The 23,918-nt window shown below is 38.2% G+C and overlaps 2 protein-coding genes across 5 annotated transcripts in view; one reads left to right on the plus strand and one right to left on the minus strand.

The window, feature by feature from the left end:
* Positions 290 to 7,621, minus strand: LOC102159784 (atherin-like). Its single transcript, XM_021100545.1, has 3 exons — positions 7,571 to 7,621; positions 6,380 to 7,242; positions 290 to 710 (listed from the first exon to the last, which is right to left on the minus strand). The coding sequence occupies exons 1-3, from the start codon at positions 7,619 to 7,621 to the stop codon at positions 617 to 619; spliced, it is 1,008 nt and encodes a 335-aa protein (XP_020956204.1). The 3' UTR covers positions 290 to 616.
* Positions 6,779 to 23,918, plus strand: part of ANKRD50 (ankyrin repeat domain 50) — a 45,859-nt gene continuing 28,719 nt past the window's right edge. Inside the window, exons 1-2 of one of the 4 annotated variants that reach the window (XM_021101614.1) lie at positions 6,779 to 7,045; positions 8,384 to 9,481. In XM_021101614.1, coding sequence (XP_020957273.1) covers positions 8,970 to 9,481 — 512 coding nt within the window. In that variant the 5' untranslated portion in view covers positions 6,779 to 7,045; positions 8,384 to 8,969. Of the gene's footprint in view, positions 9,482 to 23,918 lie in introns of all 4 variants that reach the window. The other 3 variants (XM_021101615.1, XM_021101612.1, XM_021101613.1) reach the window with 3 other exon arrangements.

Consider the following 23,918-nt stretch of genomic DNA (forward strand, 5'->3'; position numbering starts at 1 on the left):
TTAGAAATATGATATGGCTGTCTGACAGGCTAGAATCAGAAATGTTCCTATTGAGTAAAGGTTTCTAATGTAATAAGAAATGTCTAGTGAAGATAAATACACCTTCTCATTCAATCTATATGATTTTAAAAAGTTCACTTTTATCTCATTTCTCCATTTCTCAAATGGATAGTGTTATGTACCATAGAAAACTAGGATGGTATAAATGATGTTGTTTCAGTTCTTCAGAACTACTTTAATTGCCCAAGAGACTAGATGAAGAGAGGGACAGAGAAATAACACGTAATAATTGCAGAACACTAGAAGATTTATTATTTCCATCAGGTAGGGTTTTAATCCTTTATTACTATATAACAAATGACTCCACAACTTAGAGGCTGAAAATAGCAATCATTCTAACATCTCTTATGGTTCTGTGGTTCGACTGGGTCCAGCTGGACAATGCTTTCACTGGGCTCACTTGGGGTTCTTTGTGAGGTTGCAGTTAATGGTGACTAGGGCTGGAGTCATCAGGAGGCCCAAATAGGATGCTGGACTGGCTGGGCCTCTCTGCATCTCCATCTGACCTCAAGGCTTCTTCACATGCCCTGCTGTGTGGTCTCTCCACATGGCCTCTTCAGGAGGGCGGCCAGGTTTCTTCAATAGTGATTTCCAAGAGGTGAGCATTCCCAGGTATGACACAGAAGCTGCTGGTCCTCTTCAGATCTCGCCTGGAGTGAATATAACATCATTTCTGCCACATTCCTTTGCTCAATGCAAGTACTACCCATTAACTGATTAAGGGTGTAAATTTCATTAGGTGAGGTTCCTTGGGGGGGTTTCTCTGTCCTACCTATCTTGGACAACAGCATTCATAGTTGGAAGAAAGGCATAAAGATATTGCTTCCTTTTTCAGGAGTGTGGGGATCTATGCATGTGCCTTTCAGAAAATAATTTTAGATGGTATTTTCCATACATTTTCAATACATTCCTAGTATGGCAATTATCTCTGATAATCCCTTGCTGTGTTTCATTGTTAGAAGAACTGGCAAATGGTGCGCCTCAACCAATTCAGTTCTAGACTTAGGGTTTTAGTTATATTTTTCTGTCTGAAGAATTTTTAAAAACAGAGGGGGCTTAATCAAAATTAACTGAATAATAAGGGATGACCTAAAGGAATAACCACATTTTCCGCTAACTGGAGAGGGCTAATAAGAAATACAGGCACCTAGATAAAACTGGTAAGGAAATTACCAATTACCTTATGGAGGTCTTTTGACATCTGACCTAGTGGAGAAAAATGAAACAAAACAAAGTTTCTGAGAAGTTAACCGCCCTGCCATAGGTCTCTAGGTGCTGCTATACTATACAACTGTCCCTGTCTCCACCATCAATATAAATAAATATACTGGCAACTTGTGTTGGGTGGGAAGTGTGGGATTCCCAGGAGCTTCTGTGACCTTAGAAAAATGTATTGTAAGAGGAGTTCTTCCCATAGACATTTCGTTCAGTTTATTTTCACGCTTTCTAGTATAGAATATTTATCTTCCAAATATAATTTACCTCCCAGAGGTTGCTAATACCAAAGTATGCTGGTCTAGTAAGTAACAGACCTGGAAAAAGACAAGGTATGCTTTTAGAAGGGCAGAGAGACTTAACGACAATACATAAAATGACATCTCTCATTTACCTGGGAACCTATCACGTTTATAATTATGTGCAGCAAATCAAGAGATTAAATATGCCTAATATTTCACTGTAATTTGGTCAAAGAATGCACAGAGGACATGATTAAGTTATGGAAGTCCATTTTGATGAATGACACTTGGCATTAGTTTCAAATTACTATAATTATATCCAATTATTGCTATTTTTATATATAACCATATAACATAGGGTCAGGAATATAACATTGCTAAATCAATTTCAACTGTTCCCACATACTTAAAACTAGGTTCAGAGAATGCTCCATGAATGACCTTTATCAGGATGAGAGATTTCATAAAAGGATGGTGGTGACTCTGTGGTTGATATGGACGTTTAAACTATATATGAGCTTACAGAAGAAAAGGTAGGAAAATGTAATTATGAAAATCTATTGGAGGGACATATTTTGGAGGATCCTAATTTACTTCTTTAAATTTCTTGCTGTGGAGTTCTCATTGTGGCTCAGCGGAAACAAATCTAATGCCCACGAGGACGCAGGTTCAATCCCTGGCCTCTCTAAGTGAGTTAAAGGATCGGGGTCTCCATGAGCTGTGGTGTAGACTGGCAGCTACGGCTCTGATTCGACCCCTAGACTGGGAACCTCCATATGCCGCAGGTGCGGCCCTCAAAAGACAAAAATAAATAAATAAATAAATAAATAAAATTTAAAAATAAACTCCCTGTTGTACTTGAGAGGCAGACAACAACACGAATTTCAGATTCATACCATCATGTGTTCTGTGGGTATAATATTGGAGTCTATTGAGAGTTTTTGCTCTAAGAGCCTGTACAATATGGTGGAGCATTGTAACCAGCTATTCAGTAACCACAGCTAGTGAGTCTTTATTCCCCTTGGCTGGTAATTCTACAAAATAAATCTTATTTTGGAGTTTGTTTAATTCTTTGAAGGAAGGGTCTGTGCCTTACACAGTTTGTAAGAAAAAAAAAAAAAAAAAACCACCTATTTTTAGGCTTGTCTTCAAGAACAGGAACAAATACAGCTGGCAATGGCACTTTTAAATGTAATGTGTAAATAAGCATTCTTCTAAAAAGTGTATTTAAGAGGGCAGTCACAGCTGAATGTTCCTAAAATTATACTTACTTTGTCAATCAAAGACTTTCTATACTCTAGGACCATATCAAGTCCAACCAACATAACTAACATAACTTGTGCATGTTTGTGTAAGCAAGGCACTGTTATTAATAGTGGTATTAAAATAATCTGGAATGGGTTTGGTAGATCTTCCATATCTATTTACAGCTTCGGCCATGGCCATGTTTAATAGAGTGTGAGATGCATTAGCAATGAACAGAGTTCTTTAAATTTGGGGGGAAAATCTGAAAGCCTACCAGCAATGACTCTTTTCCAGACTCTATCCAGATGCAAAGTAACTAACCACTTCCTTTCAAGGATACTATGCAGGATACTAGCTGACAAAACAAAATTCAACTTGATATGAGAGGCTAGGTATAGCCAACTCCATGTCTCGTTGGTAGTCAGTGAAACTTTCATGCTAGCTGATCCTACCAGGTACTTGGTGTGCTAGTCAGGTGCACTGGCCTGCTGCTTCTGCCTTTGACATGCATGAACTCACCAGGCTGCCACGTCTGAGAATCAATGGTAAATGCAGAAAATTAAAGGTAAGATATATCTGAAATATGCGAAACAGAGGCTGAGTCACACTGTAACAGAGCATATATCAAGTAGGCTGAAAGCTTTTGTACAATGAACAGAGTTCTTTAAATTTGTGATATAATCTGAAAGACTGCAGGTGATAACTACTTAAATAATTACTTTGTCACAAACTACTGTGTATAAAAGAGATAAGTAAGAGGATATATTGTGTAGCATAGGGAAATATAGCCATTGTTCTGTAATAACTTTAAATGAAGTGTAATCTATAAAAATATTGGATGTTGTACCCCTCAAACTAATACAATATTGAAAATCAACTCTAATTAAAAAAAAAATTACTTTGTAAATAAACTTGGAATTTACTAGTTAAACTAGAGGACTAAAATGAGCCCTCTAAGTTTTCATAACATTTCATTTAAAATTATTGAAACTCTAAAATCAAAATATTTGTCTTCTGCAGCTTTTTAAAGTATTGTAATTTCTGAAAACAAAGGAAGATATTGAAATTTATCTCTACCAAAGAAAGAACTAAATGTATTACATGATAACAGTACAAATACTATAAAAGACAGTTATCAAATTTATAATTGGGCTTTGGAATATTGCAACTTGGGAAAATCATTTGATGGAGCTCTGATTTTAATTGGATAAAATTATATTTTGTATCCAAATATATTAAAAATCAGAAGACCTATAATTTTGAAGCATCTAAATTAATTGAAACCACCAACATAAATATAAAATTTATGAGTTTTGTCTTATAAAAATATTTGCTGAAATGTGTTACTCTGAGTTTTAAAAAAGACATATCCATAAAAAGATCTGAGCTGAAAAATTTGTATATTTCAATATAGAGATTAGAATATAGTTTATATGTATATATTTGCTTTATCAGAGTTTGCTTTGAAGTAACTAGGTACCTTGGCATTTATAGATAAAGGTTTCAATTAAAAATATTATGGTCTAGGAGTTCCCGTTGTGGCGCAGGAGAAATGAATCTGACTAGGAACCATGAGGTTGCCAGTTAGATCCCTGGCCTTGCTCAGTGGGTTAAAGATCTGGTGTTGCCGCGAGCTGTGGTGTAGGTCACAGACGTGGCTCAGATCTGGCATTGCAGTAGCTGTGGTGTAGGCCAGCAGCTGTAGCTCTGATTAGACCGCTAGCCTGGGAACCTCCATATGCCATGGGTATGGCCCCACAAAGCAAAAAAAAAAAAAAAAAAAAGAAAAAATTATGGTCTACATTAGTTGAATGTATCAATAATTTCAAATTTATGCAACCATGAAGATTTCAGGCAATTTTATGAACAAATTAAAAATAAGAAAAGTCATTCAATAAAATGCATTCTTTATATTTTTACATCAGTATTTGTTGGGTGGAGAAAATATGCTAAGAAATTGATTAAAGTATGTGAGAATGTATCGAGAGTAATTACTCTGCTTATACCATTCTTAGCATTCAGGTAATTGATAAAAAGACATTTTGTAAAATTTGGTATATATATGTTTTTACATGTAGAAAATATATATAATTTTTTGACGGTGGGGATTTCAGACTTTAGGTGAGACAGTAATCTAATCTAGAAGTTAGAAAGAGCTTAAAAATATCATTGTTTTACATTAAAAATTGGTGAGATAAATGGATATCCTGAAAAGAATGGCTAGAGCAGTCCCAAGTTTCTTTTGTCCTGTAAACAGCCTCCCAGACTTGAAAAAACTGTGTCCATCCATCTTTATAATCTGCTACTATGCCCAACATAATACTGTATGCATAGAAAGTGTCTAAATTAGTGATTGTGGCATGAAAGAAAGAACAACCCTGCTTTCCATGCAGGGAACCTTGCTACACACCTATAGAGGTGTGTAGAGCATATCTCTGCTTTTCAAAAGTTTTTCTATTAGGGAATGCAAAAAGCCATAAATGAAATGGGATTAAAAACTTTAAAAAAATTCTAAATTAATCTGAAGATTAATTATAGCTTAGTTATTGCTAAAGTTATTTAAAACAGTATTTCATGATGGTTAGTTACCTTAAAAAACTAGGCTCACTAAACCAAGAGTTTCTGTAACTCCTCTCTCTAATTGGCAGAAATTATTTTAATCATTGTATTAGCAAACAGACTATCCATGATATACATATTCCTTATTTAAAATTTTTTTCTAAACATTATTTTACAACCATGAAACTGAAGGGGTCATCTTTTCCAAGGACAATAATATATGGCAAACAAGTGGTAATTAAAATTGCTTAAGCAAACATATAAAAGTTGTATCTTTTTAAAAATAATTTTTCATCACTAATTCTGGAGAATTTATATTCTGCCATTTTTTGCTTGTGTTTTGGAAAAGAACTTCAAAATTCAGAGCAAATGCATTAAAGTTAAATATTAAGATCAACAAACCTCAAATGCCATGGGTAGTCTGGCCATAGCCCATTTTTCTAGTTAAGAGTGACAGCTATACTTTGAAATTCCTAAAAACATATGGGAAACTCGCTTAACATTTAAGAAACAAACACATTTAAATTAATGGAGAATAGGAGGAGAGCTCATGGTTTTAGCACAAATAATAAAATAATAAAGACTACATTTTCTACCACATCAGTTGACAATGCTTTCCCAGCAGAAATTTGGAATTTGAGTAATCCAGGTCCACGTGAATGCAAAAAACTGGCTTGTCTAGTTCAAAAGTAACTGCCCTGTGGTCAGGTTCTCTAGGACAGTTCATCTGGTTCTGCATTCTGACCTCGACCATGGTTTTTTTTCCCCCTCTGCGGTCATCAATCCAAACATGATTGCTTACAACCACTATCCGGTGGAGACCCCATAACGCAGGTGGAAGCATCCTCCCATATCCCTATTTACTTTTATTTTTACAGCCTTCTTCCCAGTCCTTACTTGATTTTCTTAATCCCAGGCCGAAAAAGTAAAAGCATCACCGCAATTTAATAGATTGAAAGGGGACCCAGAAGACTGAGGAACAGGACGGACATCCAGTGGCCTTTGTGGACAAGAGGCTTAAGGGAGTGGCAAGGGGCAATTCTCCTAGCTCAACTGACCCTCTAAGCAGCGGTATGGCCCCCAAAGCAACGACTCTCTCAGGCCTGGAAGACAAAGGAAGGCTCACGGCCGAGTGGTGACGGGGTGGGTGGGGGCAGCGACTCGCGTGAGCTCGGGGACGTGAGAACGCAGCCCCCGCCCTCTTCCCGCCTCCATCCCTGAGACAGGCGGAGCCGCCGGGCCGCCCCCAGAAAGGTCTCCCGGCGGGGCAAGCAGCGAGTCCCAGGAGCCCGCACACGCCCAGGCACGGGCGACGGCGGGACTGCGCCGTGAGGGCGGAGCTGGGCGAGAGGGCGGAGCCGGCGGCCGAAGAAAGGCCGAGCGTCCGAGGGGGCGGGGCTTGCGCCGGGAGGGCGGGGCCGAAGGCGGGGAGGAGCCGGCCGGGTCCGGGGCTGCCTGAGACAGTCATTGCCCTGGCGGCGGCGGCGGCAGCGGCGGCGGTTGGCCAGTGGGGGTTGGGAGGAGCGCGGCCGAGGCTGCTGGGGCAGCTGGAAGTGGCAGTTGCCGGGGGCCAAGAGAGGCTCTGGACCCAGGAGCGTGCTCCGGGCCGGGCTGAGGAAGCGGCTGCAGCTGAGTCCGGGGAGCGCTGGCGGCGGCGGCTTCTCAGCGAAGCAAGTGCCTGAGGCTGAGAGTCCGCAGCGGCGGCGGCGGCGGCCGGGACCGAGGTAACCGAGGGGCGGCGGCGGCGCTGGAAGCGAGGCCCCACCCTCAGGTCGGAATCTCGGGGGCTGGGGTTGAGGCTCCGACCTGACCCACCCACCCTTTCCAGCCTTCGGCCGCAGACCCTATTTCTCCGGTGGCTCCGCTGTGGGCCGGGCCGGGGCGGGAGCGGCGCCCGGGGTGGGGGCGCGGAGTTGGACACCTATCGGAGGCGACCCCTTATCAAGGATTGGCGAGGACGTCGTGCACCCCCTCCCCCTTGAAAGGACACACCCCAGTCTCGAGGCGGGGCGGGGTGTCGAGGCGTTCCCAGCCTTCTGGAAGGAAGACCTCTGTGTGGAGGCTACACCTCCGTCCTTGGCCTCTACGAGGTGGCCCCCCTGTGGCTCCCTGGGGCTGCTGAACCCGAGGGAGGTTCCCGTCTTTGGGAATCCCGGAGTTCCTTTTGTCTATCAGCTGAAACTAGAGGCCGGAACTGTAGGCAAACACCCACCAGCCCCGAAGCCCTCTACTCCTTATCCCTTTCCTGCCTGGAAGGAATTCTCCCAGGCAGCCTTTTCTCCGGTCACAGTAGATTTCATTCCTTACCCCATCCGAAACCTTACTCTTTGGCGCAGAGGAAGGAAAGATTCACGTTGTATTGGTGTTTGGATTTATCATTCATGTAAACTCATCTCCCTCCTCCCCTCTTTTTTTCTTTTTAATCCATTTCCATCCAGCCGCAATCCTGATAATCATCTCCAAAATTTTGCGAACTATCAACAAAGAAGTGTGGCTGGTCAAGTAAATAGACCCCTTGATTGGCTGGTCTGTGCAAGTTAATAGAGCTTTTTTAACGGCGCTCTTCTACCAAGCTAGTCCCAAAGACCTTTCTGGCTAGTTAAGGATGTTACTGCATGTGAATAAAGTGTTCTTTTCTCCTTTCTCCAGCGAGATTTTAAAAATCTAGGGTAACTTGATTCAGATGTAGCCGTTTGGGAAGCCTAACTATAGAGAAAGGAAAATATAATTCTGGTTTTGGGTTAGTTGCCCAACTTTTTAAAAGTGCTAGAGATGAAGTGTATGGATTTTTGATATTAACTGGTAAATTGTATTCTTTGCTAAGTAGGCTTTTAGCCTGCGGTATTTTGCACTAAGATTTTTTTTGTATATTTTATTTGAGTGACTAGGGAATTACTGATTACCTGGATATCTTAAACCGAGGAACCTGTGGGCAGGTTAATCAAGAATCTATCTTAAAAAATTGCATTTAATGAATGCTTTGAATTAAGAAGGTGTTAACAGTGGTTTGTCATTTTTGCCACGTAAGAGACCATAATCTGAAACAGTTCTCTCCCTCGCAGTTGCCCATATTTCAGAAACTGGCAAGGTCTCATACTTGGAGTGACTGTCCTTCAACAAGAAGTGTAGCACTAACAATCTACTGTGTAAATTCAATCTCTTTGATAGCATTTACTATAATGGACACCTCTTCTGGATCCAATTTTCAGATACAAAGTTAACGCTTGAAATCTGGAGAAGCATTTTGTACAGATTGAAAGATTGGGCTTTCTCTTTAGTTTTCCAGATGTATTGTCTCATCTACATACTTGAAACATCCACAATCACTTAAACTCCACATGTAACCATGGAGTTACTCGACCCATCAAGATATAGGAAAAGTGTTGCCAAGGTTCGGAACCAGGCAGTTTTCCACCAGTTCCGCAATTAATATAAACTAATATATTCTCTGCTGATTATCAAGAATAAAGAGCCAAGTAAAGTCATGCACATTCTGTTGGCAGACGGACTCTGTGGCTGTTGAATTTTACTGTAACTGGTTATTACTGTGTCATTCAAAGTCAACTTAATGTGCAAGTTATGTCCTAATGGATGTAAAGACCTTGATGTATCCAGATTCTAGCAAATGTTGAAGATAAGAAACCTATTATGACTAATCCTTGGGAAGAGAAAGTCTGCAAAATGGCTCAAACGAGTTTACTACAGGGGAAGCAGTTTTACTGTAGGGAGTGGGTTTTCCACAAGCTTCAGCATTGCCTCCAGGAGAAAACTAACTGCTGCAACAGTGTTGTCAACACACAACCCCTAGTAATGAATTCTGGGAATAATGCTAGTGTTATCTCTGGAAAAGGAGCTGCTTGGGGTGTATTATTGGTAGGAGGGCCTGGCAGTGGCAAGACAGCCCTTTGCACTGAGCTCTTATGGCCAAGTTCACCTACAAGCTTGCAGAGAGGTTTACATCGCCAGGCTTTGGCTTTTCACTTCTGCAAAGCCCAGGATTCTGACACTTTGTGTGTTGGAGGGTTCATTAGAGGTCTGGTTGCCCAGATCTGCCGCAGCAGACTACTCCAAGGATATGAAGACAAGCTAAGGGATCCAGCAGTTCAAAGCCTCCTACAGCCCGGGGAATGTGAGAGAAACCCAGCTGAAGCATTTAAAAGGTAACTGTGAGAATGTCATGGTGTTCTGTTTCTATGCAAAGATTAAAGTTTTTTGTTTTTTTGTGTTTTTTTGATTTTTGACTTTGTGGGGTACTTTTACTACTGCTGGATATTTGCAGATAATCTGCTCACTTTGAATGCTGAAGGAAGTAAAATTTAAGCTTTGTATTGTGAGGATATCCATTAAACGTATGTCTTTTACTTGTTTAATAACAATGTGAAACAAGAAACTTAGTTTGAGAGGTGTGATTCTTGCAGACTTTGTAATGTGTAAGGGCTGTCCACTAAAACTCTGGCAAATAGGGCAAATCTGCTATTAGCTATCAAAATCAGGGTTAGAACTGTTGTATCATTCCTAAATTAAGGAGGAAATTTTTCAGGCAATGCCTGTATCACAAATATGGCACTCTAGGTTTGATGGGCAGGGTTCAGTATGGAATCACTGTGTATGGAGTCATAATGTAGTCTTGACTTATTACTTTTCTGAAGATAATATCACTAGTTGAAGAACTGAATTTTCATTTCTTATAAGTAATTTCATGAACTATGGATTTATTGAAACTTTAGAAAATGTTTCAAAGGGCTTAGTCTGAATTGAACTTGGTCTAACTAAATTATGTAATTATGCATTTTATTGGGATTAGTTATGTTAAATATTTATAATCAAGCCCTTTAACTATATTTTTGATATATTCTGATCATGAGGAAATCTTTCTTTATAGTATCAGAGGTTTTCTTTTTTTGAAAAAATATCCTTCTACTCAGATGGTTTTTCTATAATTTGTTTTCCCTATGTGAACTTTAGTTACTAATTGAAGGGAAATAAGCAAATAGAACTGTGCTTAAAAACCACACCAGGCTTGATTTTCTGATTGACAGAGGAGCTGATCATTTAGTATTTCCACTTAGGTAGGGAAAGTCTAGACTTTACTTGAGCCATTTTGGTGCTCTTAATCTTCCACTAGATCTTTCAAGAACTTAGGTCACTTTCTTTTTCATTAAGGTAATGAATCATTAAATAAATTAGGTAACTTTGGTATTGGAACAGCTGTTTCTGGGAGTTCCCATTGTGGCTCAGCGGTTACCCAACTCAACTGGCATCCATGAGGACGCGAGTTTGATCCCTGGCCCCGCTCTGTGGGTTAATGATCTGGCGTTGCTGTGAGCTGTGGTAACAGACACGGCTCAGATCCCAAGTTGCTGTGATGTAGGCTCTGATTGGACCCCTAGCCTGGGAACCTCCATATGCCATGGTTGTGGCCCTAAAAAACTAAAAAAACTTGGTTCTGATAATCCTTAGAGCTACATTTCCTTTACAACTGAAGCAGCAGTATAGTTGAATGCAGACATGAGAATGCTGTTAAAAGTTAAAAAGAAATATTTTTACATAGTCTGAGGCATTAGATGATCTAGGCCTCTGTTTTTGGACAAATACTTAAGATTTTATTGTAGGTTTTATTAGTGCTTGATTGACTTGTTGAATAAGTCCTTTTTGGAATTTTAATACGAATATATTTTATTTAAGCAGGAATAGATGTAATTCAACAAGTAGACAGTGGAGTAAAAGATCATTATTCTCAAGGAGTTACAATATTTTGAGGCAGACAGATGGAAGTAGTTAATTATAACTTGATGGGAGATGAAATATAAAGAAAGAAAAATAATTTTCCTTTCTTTTGACAAAAACAACCTCTTAAGCCAGTCTGTATATTATTACTTTCTTAACATCTAATATTTGGTAATATCGATGGCTTCATAGGTCCATATGTGAAACTCATGTCAATTTAATAGAAGATTGATAAAGACAAATCTTAGTTCTTCACAGATCCACAAATTCGAGGCAATTTCAGAGTGATTCACTAATTAACACTTTATCTACTTTTCTTCAGTTTTACTTCCTAATATTTTATCCCTATTTTTTTTTTACCCTCATACTAGATATAGTAGGTAATAGTACAAGCTAATTTCTTACATGAAGTCACATGCCTCAGTGTCAACTTGGTAATTTTTAGTTTTTCGAAATCATATTTTCTTCATGATAATTAAAAAGTACTGAAAGGAATTTGTGTTAATATAGCTGAATATTGATTGCTTCTTTCCTTTCTAACATGATAGAGTATACTCTGTTGATTCTGAGATTTAGTTGTCAAGAAATTTCTTCTGACATCCATTCATTTGTTCTTATAGCAAATACTTATTGAGAGCCTTTTGTGTTTTAAGCACAGTTCAGCTCAAGATATTTCCTGAGAACTGTCTGTGTGTTAGAATTCAGCTGTAAATAAATCAGTGAGTAGAACAAACAAAATACCCTGTCTTCATGGAGCTTTAAGTTCTTACACTAATATTTACCTTAATTTTGTAAGAAGAAGTAATACTTTGGGTAAATAAGTGCTAGAGTGTTCATAGAACACATGAACATTTTAACACTGATGGAATTATATCATCTCTAAAGGAAATGATGAATGAAGATACATGAGTTTCTTCTTTTTTTTTGGCATACCCGCAGTATGTGGCATGCAGAAGTTCCCCAGGTCAGGGATCAAACCCAAGCCATAACAGTGGCTTTTGAATGCCAGATCCTCAACCACTAGGCCACCATGGAACTCTGAAGACATATTAATTTTTTATTTTTGTTCCAGTTTTATTTATTTATTTATTTTTGCTTTTTAGGGCCTCACGTGTGGCATATGGAGGTTCCCAGGCTAGGGGTTGATCGGAGCTACAGCTGCCAGCCTATACCACAGCAATGCCAGATTCAAGCTGCGTTTGTAGCCTGCACCACAGCTCATGGCAACACCGGATTCTTAACCCACTGAGCAAGGCCAGGGATCGAACCCACAACCTTATGGTTCCTAGGGGGATTAATTTCTGCTGTGCCATGACAGGAACTCCCAGTCTTCTTTCTTAACTGGTTAAAGTGCAAAGCTGTGGTTGCTACATTTAGAATATACATATTCTAAATATACTCCTCTCCCCCCCCCCCACACACACTCCTATTGATGCAACTAAGGTGATGACAATTACATTTTTACTTGTTTTGAGAACCAAAGGCTAATTTCATTCTGCCTCCCCTTCAGGCTCTTATTGCAAAACTGTGTGGTGTTGAATTGTCTTTTCTAGTGTCAGTGTTAGAGGTAAGAGTTTCTCAGTAGCCCTATAATTATAACACAAATTCTAGTTATTTTTGACAGAAGGATTAAGGAACTGAAGTTACAGAATGAGGCTCGGGCTGGTGGTTTTAGGTCTTGCGACTGGCTTACAAGCACAATTGAAGATGATTATTTTATTCAGCCAGAAACTTCTTTCTGCATCTTGCTCTCCACGTCCTCCAAGGGTCTTTTTGGAGACTTAAATGGATGTGGAATGGAAAAACAAAGCTTTGTTTCAGGTGATATCCTTCTCTTTTATTTCTGGTTAACAATCTACAAGGCCATGTGTGAGTTTTCCGTGTGTGGTGTCAATTTTCGTGGGTTGAGTAAAAGATTTTGTTCTGAGTAGTGTTGATAGGAATTAAAGATCTTCAGGGTACCACAAATTAAGTGTAAATGGAATAAACTTGTAATGAAGAATTAAGGGTGAACTACTCTAAACTTTGAGAGTTTAGCAGAAAAGTTGTGTTAGTGGTAAAAGGCAACAATGGCTTGTTAGAAAAGGATTGGGACCTGGAAGACGAAACTCTGACTTTTTTTTTTTTTTTATGTTGAAAAGGAATCCTTGAATGGTGAAATTTTCTTTTTAATCTTTTTATCTCCTTGAGCATTTTATAGTCTTTGACTTGTAGCTCTTTAGATTTTTAACTTCTTTTGTAATTATTTATACATACATGTTCTCTTATCTCCTCTATTAGGCATGTGTTTCATGATATTATTCATCACTGATTAATATTTTACATTTACTTTAGGGCTTTGAACAGCACTTTGCACATTATAACTGCTAAATGACTATCATTTGAATGAGTGAATACTACTACTTACCTATCTAGAATATGTTTAACCTAATTGAAGGACAGCTGAAGCTCTTCTATAAGAAAGGAAATTGAAATGTTATACCATTTAGGTCAGTTTTAAATGCAGACTAGGCTTGTATAGTGATTACTAATTTATTAACCTGCTGTCTACTCTTTAGCATGTATGAATATGGCATTGGTCCAGACAGTTTTAAGTGGCTAGATGTCGATCTTCTGTGTCATCTGGCTCCAGGTTTTTTTGGCAGACTCAACAAGAGGCAGAGAATAGAAGGGGGACTGGAACATGTATTTTCTTCTTACTTATCCTCAGTTGTGGGGCAAAGTACTCTCTTTCCTTATCTGTCTGGTATATCTAAGACTAAGATAACTATCATTGTCTAGTCTTAAAATATTGTCAGAAAAGGGAGTGGCGCAGTGGAAATGAAAACGACTAGGAACCATGAGGTTGCGGGTTTGTTCCCTGGCCTCGCTCAGTGGGTTAAGGATTCGGTGTTGCTGTGAGCTGTGGTGTAGTTCACAGACATGGCCCGGATCTGGCGTTGCAGTGGCTGTGGTGTAGGCCGGCGGCTACAGCTCTGATTTGACCTGTAGCCTTGGGAACCTCCATCTGCCGTGAGTGCACCCCAATAAAAAAAAATAAATAATAAATAAATAAATATTGTCACGGAAGTTCCTCTCGTGGCACAGCAGAAATGAATCCAACTAGGAGCCATGAGGTTGCAGGTTCGATTCCTGGCCTTGCTCAGTGGGTTAAGGATCCGGAATTGCTGTGAGCTGTGGTATAGGTCACAGACGTGGCTTGGATCTGGCACTGCAGTAGCTGTGGTGTAGGCTGTAGGCTACAGCTCTGATTAGACCCCTAGCCTGGGACACCTCTGTATACTGTGGGTGTAGCCCTAAAAAGACAAAAAGACCAAAAAAAAAAAAAATACTGTTGGAAAAAAAATGCTCTTGTTAAAATGTCTTTATTGTTCATACTTTGAATAAGTGTATCAATATAACTTTTCAGAATTAAAATTCTACATCTTTTAGTGTAAGAGTGGCACTTTTCACTGAATTGTCTGTTGTTTCCAGCTCTTAACTATGTCATTTTGACTTTAACATGGACTTCCATTCATTTAAACCGTCCCACTTTTCCCTTCCTAAAATCTTTTCTTTCTACCCTAGATGGCCTCGCTTTCTTTTATAATGCCTAGGTGCTACTTCCTTTGGCTCCTGGTACCTTTATCATTTGCTGAACAAGCCCTCAAAGTTTAATCACTTCTGCTGTAGTGGCATAACATAATGCTTCATATTTATATTGCTTAACATCAACCATGTTCTTAATTCTACTTGGCTTTTCTTGTATTTACTTCTTGATAACTTTGTTGTTGCGGTTTTTTTTTTTTAGTTTAGTTTTGTTTTTTTTGACCAGAGAGAGTTAAGTGGTGCCTTACAGGTTAAATGTTTTTTATCCAGTTCAGGAAATTTGACACACCTATCCAGATGTGGGGGTTTTCTCGAAAAAAACTGGAAATCTTGACAATATTAGGCTCTCATTCTTTTGAAGTAATAATCTTGTGGTATTAAGTCTGCTGTATTTATATAGGGCCTATACATTCTTTTTTTTTTTCTTTTTTTTTTAGCTTCTTTAGGGCCGCTTCCACGGCATATGGAGGTTCCCAGGCTAGGGATCCAATCGCAGCTGTAGCCGCCAGCCTACACCAGAGCCATAGCAATGCAGGATCTGAGCCGCACCACAGCTCGCGGCAACACCAGATCCTCAACCCACTGAGCAAGGCCAGGGATCGAACCCCCAACCTAATGGTTCCTAGTTGGATTCGTTAACCACTGAGCCATGACAGGAACTCCCATGGCCTATACATTCTAATTTGATTCAGTCTTCTCCAGTGTTTCTCTATCCCAGATCTCTTCATCTATTTATATATGACAGCCTGGCTCCAATGGGCATTTTCAAATATGAATATGTTTTCTGTTTCTTTGAGTAAAGAAACACCATACCTTTTATCTCCCCCCAAATTTGCTCTCATATTATCTTATATTTATATATACAAGTGCTGCTACTTCTTCTCAGTTACTTCATTTCTTCTTGCTGAAATCTGACCTCTGTGTCTACTTTTTTTTTTTTTTTTTTTTGGCTTTTTAGGGCCACACCCATGGCATATGGAAGTTCCCAGGTTAGGGGTTGAATTGGAGCTGTAGCCACTGGTCTATGCCACACCACAGCCACAGCAACATGGGATACAAGCTTTGTCAGTGACCTACACCACAGCTCATGGCAGCACCGGATCCTTAACCCATTGAGCACAGCTGTGATTAAACCCATACCCTCATGGATCCTAGTGGGGTTTGTTACTGCTGACTCATGATGGATACTCCAAATAATAGCTTCTGAATCCACTGCTCAACTTGACTTGAGCCTTAGATAATATGCTTTATTTATTTATTTTTGTCTTTTTGCCATTTCTTGGGCCGCTCCCGTGGCATATGGAGGTTCCCAGGCTAGGGGTCTAATCAGAGCTGTAGCTGCCAGCCTACGCCACAGCCACAGCAACTCGGGATTCGAGCCGCGTCTGCAACCTACACCACAGCTCACACAACGCCAGATCCTTAACCCACTGAGCAAGGACTGGGATCAAACCCGCAACCTCATGGTTCCTAGTCGGATTTGTTAACCACTGTGCCATGATGGGAACTGCCAGATAATATACTTTAGAACTTTTTTTATTGTTCATAATTTATTCCATTCAGAATCCCCTGTCTGACTATAACGACCCTTCCTCTGTGTTCTATCCAATGAGGCTTTCTTGCTTTCTTAGATATTCTCTTTTTGTATATACGCCTTCAATAATTTTATTTATTTACATGGCTACCAATGCTAATGTCTACTATGATAGCATCATGTCTAATACAGTAATCATATGTGTATCAGCAGCCTTCATTCTTGATTCATTCTTGATTCTCTTCATTCTTAATTCAGTGTATATCTTTTCACTGGAATGTCCCTCACTTATCTTCCTGTGTTCAATCCAGCATCTCTTTTAGCATTTCTTTTCATTGACTCATTCATTCCTTAATCAGATATTCAGTACCTGCTATGTGATCTAATGTCCAGATAACAAAACTAAAGTGAGCCAAACAGGACACTGAGTTAGGTATGGGGAAATACGTTGAATAAACAATCACAAAAATAAATGTAAAAATGCAGCTTTGATAAGTGCAAAGAAGGTGGGACACAGGCTGATAAGAACACATATGAGTCTTGATCATTATCTGGGGTTCTGGGAAAACTGACTCTCTTCATCTCAGTTCTGTAATTTTATTTCTTAGACCCGTTCTATTTAAAAGTATAGTCTTAAGATCAACAATATTGGCATCACCTGAGAGGTTATTAGACATGAAGACTCTCACATCTACTGAACTGAATCTGCGTTTAAACAAAAATCCCTGAGAGAATTCTGCATACATTGAAGCTTGAGAAGCACTGCCCAGGCTAGATTCTAGAGTTTTCTTTGACTATTTTCTAGTATGTTTCTCCATTTTTTTTGGAATGGTCTTGAATTCTTTTACCCTAATCTAGCACCTCCTAGGTGCTTTACTTAATCTTAGCCTCTCTGTATTGTAATTCATTTTGGTTACAGTTGGCCAATTCACCCTAGTAAAACAGTGCTTCATTTTTAGGTCATTCCTCTGAGCTTGTGATAACATAAACAACAAATTTAAATTTCTCTATTTGGCTTTAAAAGCTCTTCGTAATTTAGTAATTTCATTTTTTAGTAATTTATTTCTGTTCCATATATCATGTTTCCAAACTTCATCTGAACACATTAAGTCATTTATTCTTTCAAAAAATATTTTTAAGCATGTGAGATAGTGTTAAAGTTGATGAGAGAGATGAATAAGAATATTTTTTCTTAATGTTTAGTGAAAACTTCATAATAACATAATAAACCTTCATAATAAGCCTTTTGTTTGTTATGTATGTTGCACATTTTTTAAGTTAGTTTTTTGCCCTTCAGTTTGTTTTTAAGCAATTTTGCTTTTAAAAAAAATCTGTGAAATAGAATGGTTTCTATACAGTGAAATGGTATGATTTTTTTTTGAAATAAGACAAGTAAATACTTATTTTTCTCACCTTAAAAATTCTGATTGGCTTTCTGTACCCTTTAGTTGTTCTATTGCTCTCTTTGACTGTGCTATACATAATTGTTTTAAATTTCAAACCAATTTCTCTCTCTCACATTATCTTAATCTCAGAAATATCTCTAATGTCATTTTTTTTTCCAGTACACATAGTATAGCTAAATACAGTATTTGGTAATAAAGTAGAACTTGAAAATGTTCATGTAATTACTTAATAAAAATAAATATTAAGATAATTATATCCTACTTATGAGTTGAAAAACTCTTTAGAACATTCCAAAAACTGATGACCTTTTACAGTTGTGACTCATGATTTGAATATATAGAAACTGGTTGAATTGAATTATTTGCTTTTGTTCTTCTCTCCATGTATCCTTGGTCTTTGCCATAAGATACTGCAGATCCTTCTATTTGCAAAGTGTACTTTTCTGCCTTTTTATTTTGGCTCAGTCATGTGATTTTTCTTTGGCCATTGTGATTTTAGTAGACACGACCAAAACAAAGGCTTAAAATGTGCCTGAGTGATTGGGCTTGTCCTCCTTGTGCCTCATTGCCATGAGAAGAATGTGTTCTGGCTTCAGCTTGCTGGTCCAAAGAGGATGAGGGTGATGTGGACCAAACAGACCCAACCTGAAACTTGATGCCAAGCCTAAAGTACAACACACAGGAGGAAGTATAAATGATTGTTAAGCCACTGTATTTTGCGGTGGTTGTGGCATACCACTGTAGTGGAAATAGCTAACAAAACAAAGTCTATGGAAATAATATTTCAAATAGGAAATCGTTACTTTTCATCAAAAATCTAGGAGTCCTCACTGATTCCTCAGTTTCACACATCCCCTAGTCAGTCCTTCAGCTACTCTTGTTTTACATCCAAGATAAAACAAATACAGCAACTCTTTTCATCTCATTGCAGCTACTCCCATTACCCTTGAAGTGATGTCCTAGCTGGTCTTGTTGCTATTGTCCATTTTATCTTCCCAAAGCAGTTAGGGATATCAGATCTTGTTATATTTGTACTTAAAACCTGCAGATAGCTTTTTATTACCTTCAGAATAAAATCTAAGCTTTGTAGGGTCTAGCCCTTGCCTGGCCTTTGACTTTAGCCTATGCTATTTTCAGCCTTGTTCATTGTTCTTCGTCCACATTGTACTAATTATGGTTCTGAAAAAGGTCATGTTCTGGCCAACAGATTTTTATATGGTTCCTTGCTCTGGTATCACTTAGGTGTGTCAGCTTTAATGTTGTTTCCTCAGAAAGCTTCCCTTGTCTACTGAGTCCAGAAGTCTCCCCCCACTCAATTTCTTAAATCATCCCCCTTTGCTTTCTTTATTTCTTAATTTTCAGTGTCTCTCTCTTACGGATTGGGAATTATTTTGTGCACTTGTTTTCTTTGAGTCTCTGCTTTCCTTCTGGAATGAGTACTTGTCTGTCTTGTACCTTTGTGTCCCCAGGGCTTACAATATAGTAGAGACTCAGTTTTTCCTGAGTTAATGAATAACTATATTTTAATTTAAAAGACTATAATTTTGTAATGTTGAAAATTTGTATTGGTCAATCATATTCCGTTTTGAAATATTCATTTTTTGTGGAATAATCTATACATATAGATTATATAGTTGGAGATGAAAAGTATGTTTTAAACCAGTCTTTATGATGATTATATTAGTATCTTTTACAATTCATGTTGAAATTAATTTTTATCAAATGGAGAATCTTTTTAAGAGCATCAGATTTATATTATGTGATATGAGTCATATGAGGTCATCTCTAATCCATAGTTTCATCTGTAGAATTTCTGTTATTCTTTCAGATTGTCATTTAAAATTCATATTCATCTTGAAAGGAGAAAAAAATTTTACAGCTCAAATCTCAGTTAACACGTTGATTAAAATGCTACCTTAGTGAGAAAAGCAACTTGCAAAATATGGACTTCATAGGAATTGAAAGGGAAAAAATAATGGCATGAAAGGGAAGAGATTGTTGTAGAGAAGAGAATATGATAGGGGCTCCTACCCCCAAAGTTTCAGATATATGGGAAAGTTAATAAAACAGAAAAACAAACATGCATGTACCTACTCATTTTGCTGTATTTTCTCTAAATCTGGGTTTCCTGTTTCTGTTTACAGAAAAAATAATCCACATTTAAAGCCCTCCAGGTATCCCTTTTTATTTCTGATTTATTCAGACCCCACAGGTGACCCTCCTGTGAATTTACTTTTTATGCTTATGTAGTTTGACTAGTTTATATGTGATTGACTACGTAGGGAGATACATATACACATCTGCTTGTTACGTGCTCTATCTAGTTTTATATAGTTTTGATTCCATATCAGCAATTCTCAAGCTTTTTTCTTCTAGGTCCCCTTTCTACTCTTAAAAATTGAAGCCCCCAGAGAACTCTGTTTATGTGGATTATATCTATCATTATTTGCTTATTTGAAATTTAAACTGATATTTAAATATCTATTAATATATTTAATAATAACAAATCTATTACATATTGACATAAATAACACTTTAATGAAAGAATAACTGTATTGTCTAAGATTCCCCCCCCAAAAAAAAACACTTAAAAAGTGGCATTGTTTTACATTGTTTTGCAAATCCTTTTACTAATTAGGCTTAATAAAAGACAGCTGGATTATTATGGTTCTGTTTCTGCATGCAGTCTCTGGATAATTCCACTTTATCCTTGAGAGAGAACAAGAATGAAAAAGGCAAATTACATTTTAGTTTTATTATGACCCTGAATAGGAGTCTACTAGGGATCCCCAGACTACACTTTGAAAACCATTGTTTTGTACAAATAGTATTGTGTTGCTAGCGCTATTCTGCAACGTTTTCTGTGTAACATGTTTATTTTAATGTTTATCTATGTTGTTACATGTGGATCTACATGATTCACCTTATTATACAGTATGTAATTTCATTTTTTTTTTTTTTTTTTTTTTTTTGTCTTTTTAGGGCGATACTGGTGGCATATGGAGGTTCCCAGGCTAGGGGTCCTATCAGAGCTGCAGATGCCAGCCTACATCACAGCCACAGCACCTTGGGATCAAAGCCCTATCTGCAACCTACACCACAGCTCACAGCAACACTGGATCCTTAACCTAATGAGTGAGGCCAGAGATCGAACCCGCATCCTCATGGATGGTTCGTTAACTGCTGAGCCACAACGGGAACTCCTTTAATTTCATTCTTTATACTGTGATTCATTTGTTGTCATGTTGCTACTCATTCAAGTTTTTAACTTTACAATACAATGCAGCTATAGACATTCTTGGATATACTGGTGGGCATATATTAGGAATAAAGTAGTGTTTCTTAAGTTGCATACTTAGAAGTGAAATTTTGAATCATAAAGTGTATATATCTATCTTCAACTCTGAGATAGCACCAAACTACCCTTTAAAATTGTATCAGTGTATATTCTTGTAGTAGTTTGTATTTGAGTTTTTATTCCTCTACTAGGTCGTCAACACTTGCCATGTTCTCAGAGTTAGGTTTTGGAAGGTGAATATGAAATAGTATCTTATTATTTTAAATATTCTTGATCCTGTGGCTTGTGATTTTGCTTGTGAAGTTTTTGCTTTGAAATATACAGAAATGGATGCAGTCAAATATTTCAATCTTTTTATGATTTACTTTTTAGCTTGGCCTTTTTGGGTCTTAATATTTAAAAACTTGCTTTCTAATTGATTGTTTTAGCAGCATTTGTTGAATGGCTCATCTTTCATTATTAATTTGTAATACTACCACAGTGAGATACACACACATACATGGACACAAATATGTATTTATGAGTTGTTTATTTTACTTTGGTTTATTCATTCATTCATTGATTTATCAAATATGTTTTAGATACCAGGAATACACAATATGACTTTCTTAATATTGGGGTATATTAGTTAAAAAAAATTAACAAATGTCATCTGGGTTTATTGCGCTTGCATTTGGAGGGTTGGGGTTGGATGCTGGTGGAAAAACAAGGAGGAGCCTGTGTGGGATAGAATAGAATGAGCAAGTGGTTGAGTAGTAGAAGACAAGTAGAAATGTAGTTAGGAGCCATGCAGTGTATGGATTGGAGGTTGTTGTACGGACATTCATTTTTACTTTGAGAAGGTTGGAAGCCATTAAGTCTTTCAAACAGCAGTAAAATACCATATGACTTAAGATTTTAAAGGATCACAGTAGCTACTGTGTTGAGAACTGGAGTGGTAAACATGGAAGCATGGAAATCAGTAAGTGGCTACTGTAGTAGTTGAGGTGATAAACAATGTACTTGGACTTGGGTGAAGTTATTGAGATAGAAGTCTTGTATGCTGATTATTTTTAAGATTGAATTGAGGAGTTCCCGTCGTGGCGCAGTGGTTAACGAATCCGACTAGGAACCATGAGGTTGCGGGTTCGGTCCCTGCCCTTGCTCAGTGGGTTAACGATCCGGCGTTGCCGTGAGCTGTGGTGTAGGTTGCTCGGATCCCGCGTTGCTGTGGCTCTGGCGTAGGCCAGTGGCTACAGCTCCGATTCAACCCCTAGCCTGGGACTCTCCATATGCCACGGGAGCGGCCCAAGAAATAGCGACAACAACAACAACAGACAAAAGACAAAAAAAAAAAAAAAAAAAAAAAAAAAGATTGAATTGATACCACATTGGACCGGAGAGTATGAGAAAAGTAGAGGGGTAAAGGGTAATTTTAGAATATTTGGCATGGGAAGTTGTAAGGATGGAGCTGTCCTTTACTGAAAAGAGGGAGACTAATAAGAGGAGCAAGTTGCAAGTTAGAGGTCAGAAGTTTAGCTTTGAATATGTTCAGAATTAGACATCTGAAGTTGGGTAAGCTGTTAGATTTATAAGGCTAGATTCAAAAAACAGGTGCTGAAAGTATACATAAACTTGGTTTCAAAGGAAATAGATGGTATTTAAGAGCATTAGTAAGCTTATGTAAGGAATGAATGTAAATAGAGAAGAGAGAAGATCCAAGATCTGAACCTTAATGTATTTCAAAATTAAAAGATTGGGAAGATATGAAGAGAAAGTAGCTAGTGTGGGATAGGAGGAGACAGCCAAGTGACAAAGTGATGACAATTAAATTGGAGTGATTGCCTCTGTCAGGTATTTGCTGAGTTGAGGATTAAACATTTATTTTAATAACATGGAGGTCTTGGGGGTATAGACAGAGTGGAAAGAAAAAGCTTGATTATAATAGGATCATGAGTAAATAGGAGTAGTAAATAGTAAATATAGGCAGAACTTTTAGGCATTTGCTATAAAGAAGGGGAACAGCAAAGTTGAATGATAGAGAAGAATATAGGTTCGAGGGTGGTGAAGAGGTGAAATTGGTGATTCAAGAGAGAAAGGGTACTGGAAATACATCATTGAGAAGGTAAGAGGGAAGGATCTTTTTATTTGAGTGAATGGGACAGGTGCACAGATGGTTCATCCACAGTTAGAAGGCAGAGTATGTAGACATAAGTGCAGGTGGGTTGGTAGAGTAGATGTTCCAGTGAGTATGTGGAAGCTCTCTTCTAATTATATATACTTAAAGGAGTGTGTGTGTGTGTGTGTGTGTACACACAGAAATTTATGTATTAAATGTTATTTATACTTATTTAAATATTTTATTATCTAGGAAGCAAGGGCAATAGTTGTGTGTAAGGGTAGGGAGCAAGGAAATACTGGAGGTTTGAGAAGAAAGAAGTGTCAAATGGTCATCTAGGCAAGTGGGGCATGGATGTTTAGAGTTTCTCCAATGTGGTGTAGGAACCCTGCAAGGTCAAAATTATTATTTTTTTTTCCATTTTTTTTATTATTCAAATGAATTCATCACATCTGTAGTTGTATAATGATCATAACAATCTGATTTCACAGGATTTCCATCCCGCAGCCCAGGCACATCTCCCCACCCCGCAAACTGTCTCCTCCGGAGACCATAAGTTTTTCAGTGTCTGTGAGTCAGCATCTGTTCTGCAAAGAAGTTCAGTCTGTCCTTTTTTCAGATTCCACATGTCAGTGAAAGCATTTGATGTTGGTGTCTCATTGTATGGCTGACTTCACTTAGCATGATAGTTTCTAGGCCCATCCATGTTGCAAAAAATGCTGGTATTTTGTTCTTTTTAATGGCTGAGTAATATTCCATTGTGTATATGTACCACATCTTCTTTATCCACTCCTCTGTTGATGGACATTTAGGTTGTTTCCATGTCTTGGCTATTGTAAATAGTGCTGCAGTGAACATTGGAGTACATGTGTCTTTGCAAGTCGTGGTTTTCTCTGGATAGATGCCCAGACGTGGGAGTGCTAGATCAAATGGTAGTTCTATTTTT

The sequence above is a fragment of the Sus scrofa genome, chromosome 8 (assembly GCF_000003025.6).
Source record: "Sus scrofa isolate TJ Tabasco breed Duroc chromosome 8, Sscrofa11.1, whole genome shotgun sequence".
Lineage (NCBI taxonomy): Eukaryota > Metazoa > Chordata > Mammalia > Artiodactyla > Suidae > Sus > Sus scrofa.